Source organism: Artemia franciscana, chromosome 5 (genome assembly GCF_032884065.1).
Source record: "Artemia franciscana chromosome 5, ASM3288406v1, whole genome shotgun sequence".
NCBI classification, from domain to species: Eukaryota; Metazoa; Arthropoda; class Branchiopoda; order Anostraca; family Artemiidae; genus Artemia; species Artemia franciscana.
In genome coordinates this window covers 12,575,628-12,589,000 of record NC_088867.1, presented here as the reverse complement: position 1 = coordinate 12,589,000, position 13,373 = coordinate 12,575,628, and the positions used below count along the sequence as shown (strand labels likewise).

At 32.8% G+C, this 13,373-nt stretch overlaps 2 protein-coding genes across 2 annotated transcripts in view; both read left to right on the top strand.

The window, feature by feature from the left end:
- Positions 1-914: 914 nt before the first annotated feature.
- LOC136026766 (carbonic anhydrase 2-like) lies at positions 915-3,306 on the top strand (the record flags this gene model as incomplete). The annotated part of the gene is given in 2 exon segments (XM_065703473.1): positions 915-1,145; positions 3,066-3,306. Coding segments are annotated over 2 exon segments (390 nt in total), but the record flags the coding sequence as incomplete, so codon positions are not given.
- A 4,684-nt stretch (positions 3,307-7,990) lies between these two features.
- The window catches only part of LOC136026765 (uncharacterized), a 30,176-nt gene continuing 24,793 nt past the window's right edge, over positions 7,991-13,373 (top strand). Inside the window, exon 1 of the mRNA XM_065703472.1 lies at positions 7,991-8,025. Within this exon, the coding sequence (XP_065559544.1) occupies positions 8,023-8,025 (3 nt within the window). The 5' untranslated portion in view covers positions 7,991-8,022. The remainder of the gene's footprint in view (positions 8,026-13,373) is intronic.

The following is a 13,373-nucleotide window of genomic DNA, read 5'->3' as shown; positions in this document are numbered from 1 at the left end:
AATATCTTGAGACAGCAAGTTTTGAGAATTGCCTGGAAAAGATTACCTGTTCGAATAGTTTGGAAGTGGTACTTTTCTAGTACTTACTACTTTTCCATTTTATGAATACATACTGTTTTTGGGAGGGGGATAGATTATTATTAGAATTTAATACACTTATATTGTTCACATAAGTGAGGGAAAAACACATACAACTAAATGCACGTTGAAACAGAAAAAAAAAACAGATTCAGGACAAAACAACACTTCTAAAAAAATTTCTTCTTAGAAGACATCTTATGATTCTCCTTTTTAATGGAAAGAAGATCATCATTTATTTGACAAGAAAGTCTGCCCCAAATATCTTGAGACAGCAAGTTTGGAAATTTACCAGGAAAGAATTATTTGTTCGAATAGTGCGGCATGGGTACTTTTCTAGTGGTTAGTAGTTTTCCATATTATGCATACATACTGTTGTTTGGGATGGGATAGCTTATGCTCAAAATTTAATTAGCAAATATTGATCATATAAATGGGGGTAGAACACGTATAACTAAATGCACGTTGTAAACTGAAAAAAACGATATCCCGCACAAAACAACACTTCTAACGAGATTTATTAGTTTCGGATGACACTTGATGATAGTTTTTCTTTATCGTAAACGAGGCCATCATCCATTTGACAAAAAAGCCTGCCCCAAATATCTTGAGACAGCAAGTTTTGAAAATTGCCTGGAAAGAATTACGCAGGGGTACTTATCTAGTTTATAAAAAAACTGTTCTTGGAGAGGGGGTAGCTTGTATTCAGAATTTAATCGAAAAATTTTGCTCACATAAATGGGAGTAGAACACATGCAACCGAATGCACGTTGCAACTAAAAAAAAAACAGATCCAGGACAAAACAACATTTCTAAAAAGTTTTTATTATTTTTAGCTGGCACCTGATGATAATCCTTTTTTTGAGGAATTTTATAGCACATTTTCATCAATAACAGAGGCGGAATCGGATTTTACATTAACAGATCCTGCAACACTTCTTATTGACTTTCTACCAGAAGACATTTCTAGATTTTATCGTTACAGAGGATCTCTTACAACTCCCCCTTTCAACGAAGTTGTTGACTGGATTGTAATGGAAGACACACTTCCTTTGTCGGAAGCTCAGGTATGAAATTTTCTTTCTGTTAAAGTTAAGAGCCGGACAAACGTAGCTTTTTTGGCAACAATTTACCAAACAAGTGCCGATTTAAAAAGTGGTATCAATTTGTGCTCGAAATTTAGGCACTGATTGACGAATAGGTGCCGAATTTCATCGTGATCATCAAACAAAAAATCTTTAACTGTTTCCTTCTCTTCAGCAGAAACATCAAAAGAAGCAAATAGTAGCAATAGTAATAAAATATTCAATATTAAAAAATCTTTCTGATTAATTAATGAAAAAAACTAAAATTCAATTAATTTTTTTTTAATGAAATGGAACTTTAAAAAGAATGAAAGAACTTAGTAATAGTAATGAAAGAAATCAGTTGATATCAATCATGCAGCTATTGATAACCTACAGTTAGCTATTGGTGTCCATGATGTTTGGTTTTGAGAATCTCGGATAAAGGGGATTGTCTTTGTACTGATATTGTTTGACCACTGAGCTGCTGAAATCGGTGCCCGAAAAAGCTACGTGTATCGGGCGCTTTAGGCCTAAAAAAAAATGGAATACAAAGAAAGTAAATAAATTTAAAATATCAGTTTAAAAAAACCTTGTTGTAGCACAGTGAATTGATACTCTGCTTGGTCCTTAGGGTCCGGGGCTCGATGCCCGCCACGGGAAGATTGGGCAACAAGCCTGCTACTTGTCATTTAAAAAAAATTTATCAACTTGAACATCTATTCATCGTGATCATCAAAAAAATATCTTTAACTCTTTCCTTCTCTTCAGCAGAAACATCAAAATAACTAAATAATAGTAATAGTAATAAATGGCTCAAGAGGGTCTTTACCCTTTTTTATAATAATAACAGAAATCTCAAAGATAAAAATGAAAAAAAAAATATATGGCACATGGAGTTAAAAAGGGGGTTAAACAATTGAAACCTGAGTTAGCCATTGAAAATGGAAACGAATGACGATACTTTCTTTTGATGCTTCAGTACTTGATTTTATTTCATAGAAATTTGTATTCATATTTTTATTCATTTTTACATGAATAAAATTTAAATTTTCATTTATATTTAAATATAAAAATCTACGATTTTTCAAGTCAGAAAAGAAGCAAATTTTTTGTAGAGTCAGGGAGAGATTCAGAAACATCTTCCCAAAGCATAGCCCAGAATCTAATTTTAGCGCTGATGTTTTCATTAATCTAGCTGGCTCTAATTTAATGAGGAAAATAAGGTTTACAAGCTTGCTTTAGGGCTTAGGGTAAAAGCACATTACGGATTTTTTTTATAACTTTTTGAATAAAACTTGTAAGAAATGATATGCTCAAAAGATTTATGTTGAAGTTTTCTTTTATTTAAGAAAGGTTCGGATGTCTTCTGTCATATTCACACGCTTTAAGTTAGAAAAGAAGGGAAAAGGGTATTACAATGATAGCTTATGTAATAATAACAGCTGGAAAAAAATTTCTAGCTCAGGGCTTTAGTGCAAAACAGATTCCACAAGAGAATTTTTAGAAGTTCGTACAAGGAATACAACCCCAAAAGCATTTCCAAAATAAATAAAAAAAAAGAGAAAAGGGTATGTCCAAAAAATGTATGTCGAAATTTTCTTTCAATTTGAAAATTTGTTTTACATTTTCTTTCGTATTAAATATAAACTAAATGTTTTTTGTCAATTTTATCTTTATGGAAATGTGAAACAATTTTTGTCGTATTTATTCATATTGCTCCGGTTGTCGAAAGACACGTGGCTTTCTCTACTAAGAATGAAACAACCAGAACAGCCCTGCTAACTAAGAAAAAGAAATATAAGTCCCAGTATCGAGAGCAGTAAAATATATCCATGATATCGAGAACTCTAGAGTCTTTTTTTATAATCCTGTTTTTACAAGTTGAGTGAGTTCGGACCTGTAAGTACATGTTCTTTTTAGATTAACAAGTTTGGTGAACTTCTGGACTCAGAAGGATCATCTATCAGATTCAACGACCGAGAGGTGCAACCTATTAAGGATAGAGAAATTTATAGGAGAAGTGGTAAAAAATATTCTACAAGAGATTGGTTTATGTTGCTTCAAAATAAATCAGGCTAAAATTATTCAATTTTTTAAGCTTATTTTCTTCTGTCATATATTTATTTATTAAAAATGCTCATTAAAAAAATTTATTAATCAATTGTTTTTGTTCTTACATTTGGCAAACTATTTCACAAAATGTTTAAAATTATTTCGTCTGCTTTGCCATAATAAGAGGATATCGTATTGGATACATTGTGGGTATTTTTTTTTTATTTTTTTTTTTGCACATATGGCACACCATAAACGTTTATTTATTATATGTCTCGGTCGAGCAAATTAAGAATAATTTGATGGTCGTTTCAAATTTTTTGTAAACCTCTTGGATCTGACACTCCATGACCGTTATTGATCAGCTGTGGTAAAGTATTAACGAATTGCAAAAAGCTGCAAACATTGACGAACTTCAGGAAAGGATATTAGCTGTTATAAAATCATTCATCGTGCAACTTCAGATGCTGCTTCAAGATAAGTCTGATTGGGATTCTTTTTGAATTTGAAAGTATAGCTTATATTGTCATACATATATTTAGTAAAAGTAATTATTAATTATTTCTAGCAGGTTCTTCTCTATTTTTACATTTAACAAACTATCGACTAAAACTGAAATAAACGCCTTCTAAAATGCCGAAAAAAGATAATATCATGCAATATTGTAAGGGCCAAAATTTTTTTAATACATATGGAAAACATGAAAGGTTCATTTATTATTTGCGACAAACAATAAATGACGTCAATGCTCGATTGAGACAACTAATCCGTCTCGATAGGGCATTTCGTATTCGGTGGACGGTTGTTCCAAATTACTTATAAGTTTCCTGGATATGACAGTTTGTGACTGCTGTTGATGAAACGGACTTAAAAAAGCTGTAAACAATATAGAACTTTCGGAAAGGGTACTATACATCATAAATCACTGGTCGCAGTCTAAAATTTAGGTTCAAAATAAATCATGTTGAAATTTAGCCATTTTTCATTCCAGAATATTGTTTATACTATCACATACTCATTTAAGAATAATGGTTGTTCCTAAGTTACCTACTAAACATTATTAATTAATATAAGCACACTATAATAAGTTCAAGACATTGATAAACTCTAAGGCACACAATATTGCTGCCTAATTAAAAAGCGAAATGAGCACAACACGTTATCCATTATTACTTTTAGTAACCAAGACACTTTGAATAGAAGGAGTTGTCGTAGAACATTAAAAAGGAGCTCATTAGATTGGAAATTGAAAGTTCTAATGATGTTTTAAGCAGTCAAAATATATAGTATTTTTTTTTTATTGAGAAAGTCGGGCCTGTTTGACCTTTAGTGTCCAAAAAGACGAAGGACGTCATGTGAACCATTCAGAGAATTAATCACAAAAATTTTTTCATAAAATGAGTTTTTTTTTAAATAAAGAGCTCCATTTAACCAAAAATGAGCAGAATTAAAGTCAAATAATCTTTCGAGCGTAAAATTGCCACAAATCAACATCGATAAACGGTGTGTTCAGTGAGTGTGCAAAGGGCAAATACCCCTCTGTCCCCTCCTCTAAAACCACCTGTGGGGAAAGGGGTGTAGAAAAACTTTTGAAAAGCTCGGCTTACTTAAAGTTGTTCAGCACCATCCGGCAGTTGCCCTGCCTGTTTGATACCCTCTGTTTGCTTAATGGGTTTTGTTGAACTTCAAGTTATGTTGACCACTCAAGAAATGCATTGAATTTGTTGTTGTGTTTTTGTCTAACTTCCCGGGCTTTATGAGGAGGATATTTAACTGACCAGAAGATAACTTGTTAATGCTCTAGCTGCCACAAATAATAGTATTAGTTAATATGACTACTAGTCCTACAACTAGTTCTGCTAATTGACATACTACTACTACTGTGACTACTATACAGCTACAGCTAATTGAATGAAGGTGATATTTTCAGGGAATATTGAGGGGGTAGGTTGAACTAAATCACAAAACGCTGTTTGCACACAGGTTGTCGAAAGGGTATATCAGCAATATCTTAGGAACGACCTGGTATGTAAAGTTGAAACTTAAAGGGAATGATTTTGAGGATGTTGGACTAACCAAGAGGCTATATATGCACTGCTACAACTTTTTTTTTACTACTATTACTACTGATACTGCTCCTACTTCCACAATCACTACTATTACTACTGCTGCTGCTAAATCCATGGCTGCTACTAATTCCACTCCTACTTCTGCTGCTGCTAAAACTATTGCTAGTGATGCTACTGCAAGTGGTATGAAGCTGAAGCTTTCGAACAGTGTCTTGATGGATGTTAACCACAGTATCCCATGAACGGCTTACATTATTAAGTTTGAACTTTCAGGGTATGTAATTTTGAACTGGTCAAAAGGTACTATATGTATACTACAAAATTACAAATAGAATTACTGTGAATAAAAGGGTATTAATTTGAAACTCTTAGAATATGTTTTGGATAGAGGGGGTGGTCCAATTAAACGATATAAGATCTATACATACATTTTTTCTAATAGACATACAAGCAATATCATAGGCATTTAGCACTATCTTAGAACTTTTTAAAGGAACTCGTTCGATTCTATTGCCCTTTTTAAGAGTCAAAAGGAATTGGAGGGCAAGGAGCCCTCCCTTCCTGACACGCCCACTAATTCTTCAAACACATCCAATGATAATTTCAAGATAGCCATTTTGTTCCGCATGTTTATATGTATACATATCTGTATTTAAAAGCCAGTAACCGAGCACACAGACAAAGACAGAAAGAATACAAAATTGAACAAATCAAACACTATACGTAATAAATTGAAATTATAACCTCCGTGCCTCTTAATTTCTATAAAACTTATCACTGCTATAATTAGTTATCTAGAAGTGGTCTCGAAATACCTAGGAGCCGTGGTACATCCCCACAAAAAATATATTACTTAAATTCTCCAAATTTATGGAATTACTCTGAAAGTGTCTCAGATCATCCCCATGCTCCCCACAAAAGCTTTAAGCAAACTGACTTTCCGGGTCAAGTTCATCTCATGAATCCCATTGTCTCCTACGCAATGACACATAAATTGCTCCTACCCCCACCAGCATTTCAGTGTTCTGTGGTAGGCTCAGTCTCGAGAGCTTCTCCATACACTACTTTAATCTGCTTACGAAATCTTAAAGTAAATAAGATAAAATAAGGTTCATTACTGAAAAACGGCTATCACAAGAACAAGTGGGCTGAATTCGCACTTTAGCGCCATTAAACAAAAAGAACCAAAACAAACAACAAGCCAGTAAATAATGGCATGTAGGGGCAAACAAATGAAAAATTTATAAAAAGGTCAATGTCAATCAGCAAAAATGTCAAATAATTAAGAACTCGTAAAATTAAAAACGGAAAAAAATAATTAAAACAAAAGGACAATTAAGATGTGCAGCTAAGAAATAGAAAGCTCAAAATTTGCAAAATGAAGATTAAAAATTTAAGGTAAAAACGGAGTGAGGGGGAGGAACGAGGGGATTCACTGATTTAATATGTTAACTATGCCCAAGGTGAAAGTTCTTCTATATGTTTCAGTGGAAACTTTTATTCGGGCAAGATATGTCAGCCTCACTCAACTTAGTTTCTGCTTGTTTTGAGTTTGGCTCAGTTATTTATTGTAGTTTTTTTTCGTTTTGGGTTTCATTCATTTATTTATTGTTATTTTTTGGTATTTTTACGCCTGGAAATATTTTGACTTTATTTGAGTTTATTTTTGGTGTAATGTAGCTCTTTGCTATTCTTCGAAAAAACTTATTGCATAGAAAGTTTTTTAAGTGAATCTTACGAATCACCCATTGAGTAGTGTGAGTTGAATACTCAATAGTCCACTCAATAGGATCAATTATCGAATGCTTTTATAAGATAATATTATTCCAAGTGTCTTAAATGCTAAAAAAAAATTAAGTTTTATGTAGGCCCTAGTAAATTTTGCTATGGGCAGTATATATGGTTGTGTAGAAATAGATACCGACAAAATCAAACAAATTGTCAAATCCTTATGGCTAGAGGACAGATACAGAAATTCATTATCAAAGATCAAAAATAACTTTTGAGGCGTAATTGCTAGGCTAAACTATCTTACACTCAAACCGAAGAGTCGTTTCGTATCAGATTATATAAAAAAAAAGCTTGTTTCAACTAAAAATAAGGAACAACACTATAACATAAAATTAAAAGAATTTTTTGTATACGAAGGGAGATGCCATCACCTCAACACTTCGCTCTTCACGCTTAAGTATTTCGGCTCTTTAAAAAAAGTTACTCATTGTTCTAATTAAACTACCTTTGTGTACCAGGAGTCGTTTCTAAGGAATTGGGTCAAAATTTAAACTTTACCGTAAAGAGCGAGGTGTGTAGGAGGGGCCATCGGCCACATATTCACAAAGATTTCTGTTCGCTTTAAATTTTAACGTTGCTACTTACTTTCAGTTGAGAAAGCTTTTTTTATTCAATTTCGGATCGTTTTCTTAATAAAGCCATTATATCAACCTCTACTTCCACTAAACAGTTCCCCTACTTATGGAAATATTTTCTGGGCAATTAAATCAACTTCTTTTGATATATTTAGTGATATAAAAATTCCGTTTTCTAGAGTTTAGTTACTATTGCGCTGGGTCATCCCTTACTTACAGTTCATTACCACGAACTGTTTGATACGATTCTCCTTAGCCAAGGCTCGTTAATAAATGGTGGTTGCTGTATGTTACCGTTATTACCGTTATTATATTTGTTTTTCACTTTGTTTGTGATTTCCTCGTTAGTTGCTCAGAGGTTACGGACTGTGATAGGCTACCCACATAAGAATGGTAAACAATATTTTTGAAATGATCAAAACTAATTATCTCTAAATTAGTTTTTAGTGTCTATTTGTGCTTACTCTGATTGAATAAAGGTTTTGGGTAAATTAGCTTCTTTGAATTAAAGATTTTAAATTACGCAATTTTAAGCTGGCTCTGGTAAAATCCATAAACTCTGGTATTTTGCGGTAAACTTGTAATTTTCTTTTGATAATTGTTAAATCACCTTTAAATTAGGTATTTAAATTCGGCACTGTTTGACTAATTACGGCTGAATCAATGAATGTCGGGAATTTTACCCTGGGCTTGTCTTTTCTAAGAGGATGCATATTTGATAGGCCACTTCTGGGGACCTATCTAATTGCACTTTTCAAATTGCGCATTTTAGGCTAACTCCGCCTCAGTCAACATTCTATGGTAACTTTGCAGTAGGCCTTTAATTTTCTATGGATAATAAATGTTCAATAAACCACCCTTTACGTTAATTTAAAAAAAAATGATTGTTCATTTGGAAGTAGAGAGCAAAGTTGAGCCCTAAAAGAGACAAAAATTTTCACTTGACCGAGTATGCAAGACGTATTTACAAAACTAACTGGAATAAACTGGCTCATGATACTCTACATAAAAATTATCAATTTACTAAAAAAAATTGCGACTAATCTGCACAAGACAAAGACTATTTAATAAGTCTCTGGATGGTCTTTCAGCGACCATGATATCAATAACTTTGTGTATACAATTAAGATTTTATAAAAACTCAAACAAGCTAATTTTTCAGTAAAGTGCTAGTTTTTAGACCTGTAGAGATATAGAAAAACATCACTAGTTAGTTTGTTTCATCTAGCTTTGTAGATATATCTTGCTTAATCAACCAAGCAAAACGTTTTTTTCGTTTAAGTTTAAACTTCGTTCTTGACTTCAATGAGAAAAAGTTTCTCATTTGGATTAATTTTGGCTCGTTTTTTTTTCTAAATGTATTCAGGCAAATTTGCAAAAAACTTTTCTTTAGGGGGGGGGGGCCTCCTAAAGGCTCTTTGGCCTGTCAAGAAGGATGAAGACAAACGAGTCACTTACTCAGAGAAGAAAAAACAAAATTAAAATAATCATTTACTCACAGAGATAAGAGCAAAAGGCAGAAGAAAGAAAATATAAACAAAATAAAAACTATAGAAAACAAAACTAAACAGATTGAATAGACTAAATTAATTAAGTAGATTAGTGGATTAAATAAACTCCAATGAAATATATATATATATATATATATATATATATATATATATATATATATATATATATATATATATATATATATATATATATATATATATATATATATATATATATATATATATATATATATATATATATATATATATATATATATATATATTGCCAGAAGAAAGATCACGGATGCGTGTTTTTTTTGTTTTTTTTCCCCAGGGGTTGTCTTATCGACCCTGTTTTTTTTTTTTTTTTAAGTAGAATTGTGAGAAAGAGTCAAACCTTAGCAAAAAGAGTGAGGTGTTGAGGAGGGGACAACCCCTTTCATATACTGAATAATTTCTTTTCATTTTAATTTTTAACGTCGCGACTTACTTGCAGTTAAAAAAAAAACTTTTTTTATTTAATAACTTCTAAGATGCCAAAAAAATTTTAACAATTTTTTTGAACAAAATGGATGAGTGGCACCTTCGAGCTGATTCGGGCAACTTATCCCACACAATATGACTTGCAATTAAAGGATTAAAATCTGACCTTACATAAGGAGTAAAAGAAACTTGAATATGCTTTTTGGTATTGCGAAGACTATAATTATTCTGATCAGAGGTAAAAGATGGTGGAACATTTAGGGGATAGGGAAGGTCACCGTGAAGCTGAAAAAAGTAAAACATCCACACGAAAGAATATACAGTTATTCGAAATCAAGCAGTGGGATAACTCCTGAACGATTGGTTTCGTTAATGAGGTTTATTGCTTTAATGTAAACCTTAGAAAGTGGTTTAAAACAATAAAGGGAAGCCTGTCATCCATACTATTGGAGAGTAAAAAAGGTAAGAATGGATCAAGCAGTGAAAAAGAATTTTCAAAAGTGATCCAGGAAAAGTATGTTTAAGTTTCCTTAAAACACCGAGACTCCTGCATATCTTCATTTTAATCAAATCAATGTGACGTTTGAAAGACAAGTTTTCGTCAAAAAGAATGCCCAAATTATCCATCTTTAGATCTATGAATTATCCCATTAGGCTGATGAATTTTCCAATATCTGGGGATGAATCTAAGAAACATGCGAAAACATCAGAAAACTGGACTTAGAAAAAGTTAGGGTAAGATAATTAGCATTAAGCCATAAAATTACTCTCTCAAAGAAACTTTCAAAATTTAATAGAAACTCTGATTCACAATGTCCAGAACTGCCAAGAGTGCTGTCATCAGCAAAACAAACAAGGACATCAGACGATGGCACACTATAGGCAAGGGAAGGCTTAGGATGACAAAGTTTACAGCAATTAATAAGTTTCTGTTTTTTACTACATAAAAAGGTCAATAACATAAATCAAAAATAGCACAGGCCCTAAAACTGATCCGTGAGGGACGCCGAAATTCACTTGCGAGGGTGAACGGAAAAGTGGATCGACAGACATAGACTGAAACCAAGAAAATACATTACCCCTATTGCCAAAATGAGACATCTTCGATAGAAGAATTTTATGGATTAAGGAATCGAATGCCTTACGAATATCCAGGAATATAGCAGCCGGAATTAATCCCGAATCTAATGCAGAATGTATAAAATTCAAAAAGTGCTTCATACGGAAACCAAATTGAAAATCATGAAGAATTTTTTCGGAGAATTTTCACACATAATCTTTTCGAAGATTTTACTAAATATTGATAAAATAGATATTGGTCGATAATTTGCTGGATCATTTATTGGTCCACCTTTATACAGACAATAATCCGAGCGCGCTTGAGAGCATCCGGAAAAACGCCACATTTAAATGAAAGATTAACAAGTTTAGTTAGAGGCACAGCTATTGAACGAAAAATAGATTGAACTACCTTAGTAGGAATAAAATCTGGCCCAGACGAGGACGAGTTTTTCAGGCCATTAACAATTTTATTAATTTCACTTACTGTTACTGGCTCTAAAAACATAGACTTAACATAAGACGGCCCGAGGTAAGATCTAAAGTCCGGCTTAGGCCGAGATAAAGAAACTGTGAAAGCAATACTCTTACCAATACTAGTGAAGAATGAAGTGAATACCTCTTGAACATTAAGCTCACCCTCTACAGCTTCATCACCAATGACCAGGCTCATAGGTAAAGAGCTAGATTAAGTACTGGCTTTAAGCGCAGAATTTTTTACCATCCAAGCTTTACGAATATCAGTGCCACACGCAGCAAAATTATTTAGATAATAGAGAGATTTGGTTTTCCTACACAAGAAATTATATATATTCCGGTAATTCTTGAACTGACAAAGACGAATAGCACTCGCTGAGTGTAGCGCATTTATAAGCCCTCCAGAAATTATTTTTTCTTCTCCAGCTTTTGAGAAGTCCGGATAAGAATTTACCGGATTTAAAATTTACATTTCCCGCTATTGTGACCCATTTTGGGCAAGAATTGAGGTTTCGTGACACAAAGCGACGCAAAACATCACTTTTCCATTGTTTAACCAGATGGGTGGCTCTAAGTCTTCTCTTTAAGGGTTTAGACCATGAGGTTTTAGACATGAGGGGGGGGGATGACCCCCTCATGTATGTAACAATTTCCGTTCGTTTTAAGTTTTCATGTTCCTCCTTACTTTCAGTTGAAGAAACTTGTTTTTGAATTTAATTTCAAGAAGGCTAAAAACATAAAAGTTTACGCTTTTAGAGCGTGGAAAAATTCACTGAATATCTTAGAATTTTAATTCTCGTAGATTTGATGCTTGTTGCCGTGAGGTGACAGAAAACTCAACTTTATTTCGGCAGGATCTCTTTTATTGCTTAAAAAGGGCTCTAGATATCGTAATTTCCATTCAAATGATTCCTCTTCCAAAATTTTACAGCGACTGTTTCGATACGATCATACTTGGGTTAAAAAAGCGACACATCAGTACTTCTTAAGGAAAAAAGAGATTTTTGATCATAACGATCATAACGATTATACTTGGGTAAAAAAAAAAGAGACACTCCAGTACTTCCCAGGAAAAAAAGAGATGTTTTTGTTATTCAAGATGGGGTGCTACAGTTTTCCTGAATGCGATTTTCAATCATGTTGATTCTAAAAATACGCTTTTGGATTTTATTCGACGTCGTTTTCGAGGAGTTCGAGTTTCACTTGTGAAATTTCCTTTAATTTGTTTTGCAGTGAACGTTTACTATAAAGATTAATCGAAATATAGTTACTATTCCTGAATCAGTTTTATCTAATAACATTTTACTTGACAATTTTTTTAAGCATGTCGTGGTTAGTAGAGGCCGTCGTTTGGTCTTTACTAGGTTGCAGCTATTTCTACAGCAAGAATTAGGCATCTTTAAGTTTGGCATACCGAATTATACTTATTTAGGCTAACTCACAATGGATCAGGAAACTATGGGATTTTTGCATATTGCTTGTAAATAACGCCTCCTTAAGTCCATCATATGAGCTTTTGCTTTTGAGCAGAACAGTGATCAATATTGCACAAATTAGAGACTATTTTACTTGGGTCACTTTGGGCTAAATAAAGAAAAAAAAATCTAGAATTAAGCTCTTTTTGGGCTAACTCTGGTTGAATCAATATATTCTGGTATTTTTACAGTAGGCTTGTAAATTTGGGCTTGTTTAAGTTCATCATTTGAGTTTTTACTTTTTGAGCAAAACGGTAATAAATACTTGTCAAACTAGCCACAAGTTTTTAATCAAAATCTCATACGCTAAACGAAAAAAATAACAATAGCTTTTTCTTAAACTAAAATATTTGTTTTACTTTTTGGGACTGGAAATTATTATCAGAGCTATAAGCTAGTAAAATTTGAACATCGCCCTATAGTTCAACAAACTCACAAATTTATTTCACGATTTTTCAACCAGCGGAAAGAAAATAAATTAGGGCTGTATTAGTTCATTCTTGAGTTCTTAATTCTAAGCAAATCAGCGTAAAATTTTGAGCAAATTACAGGTAATTTTTCATCAGAAGCTTATAAACTCAACGATAGAAGCTCAAAACTAAAGCAAAAATATTTAATTTTACTTTTTTCGGCAAATAACTTCACAAGCTTATTTATACCTAGTTCTAATAACCGAATTAAATTATTTTGGAAATAACTCTATCTATTGATGGAAAACAAACTTTAAAATTGATGTAGGCTGCCTATTAAACGTTGC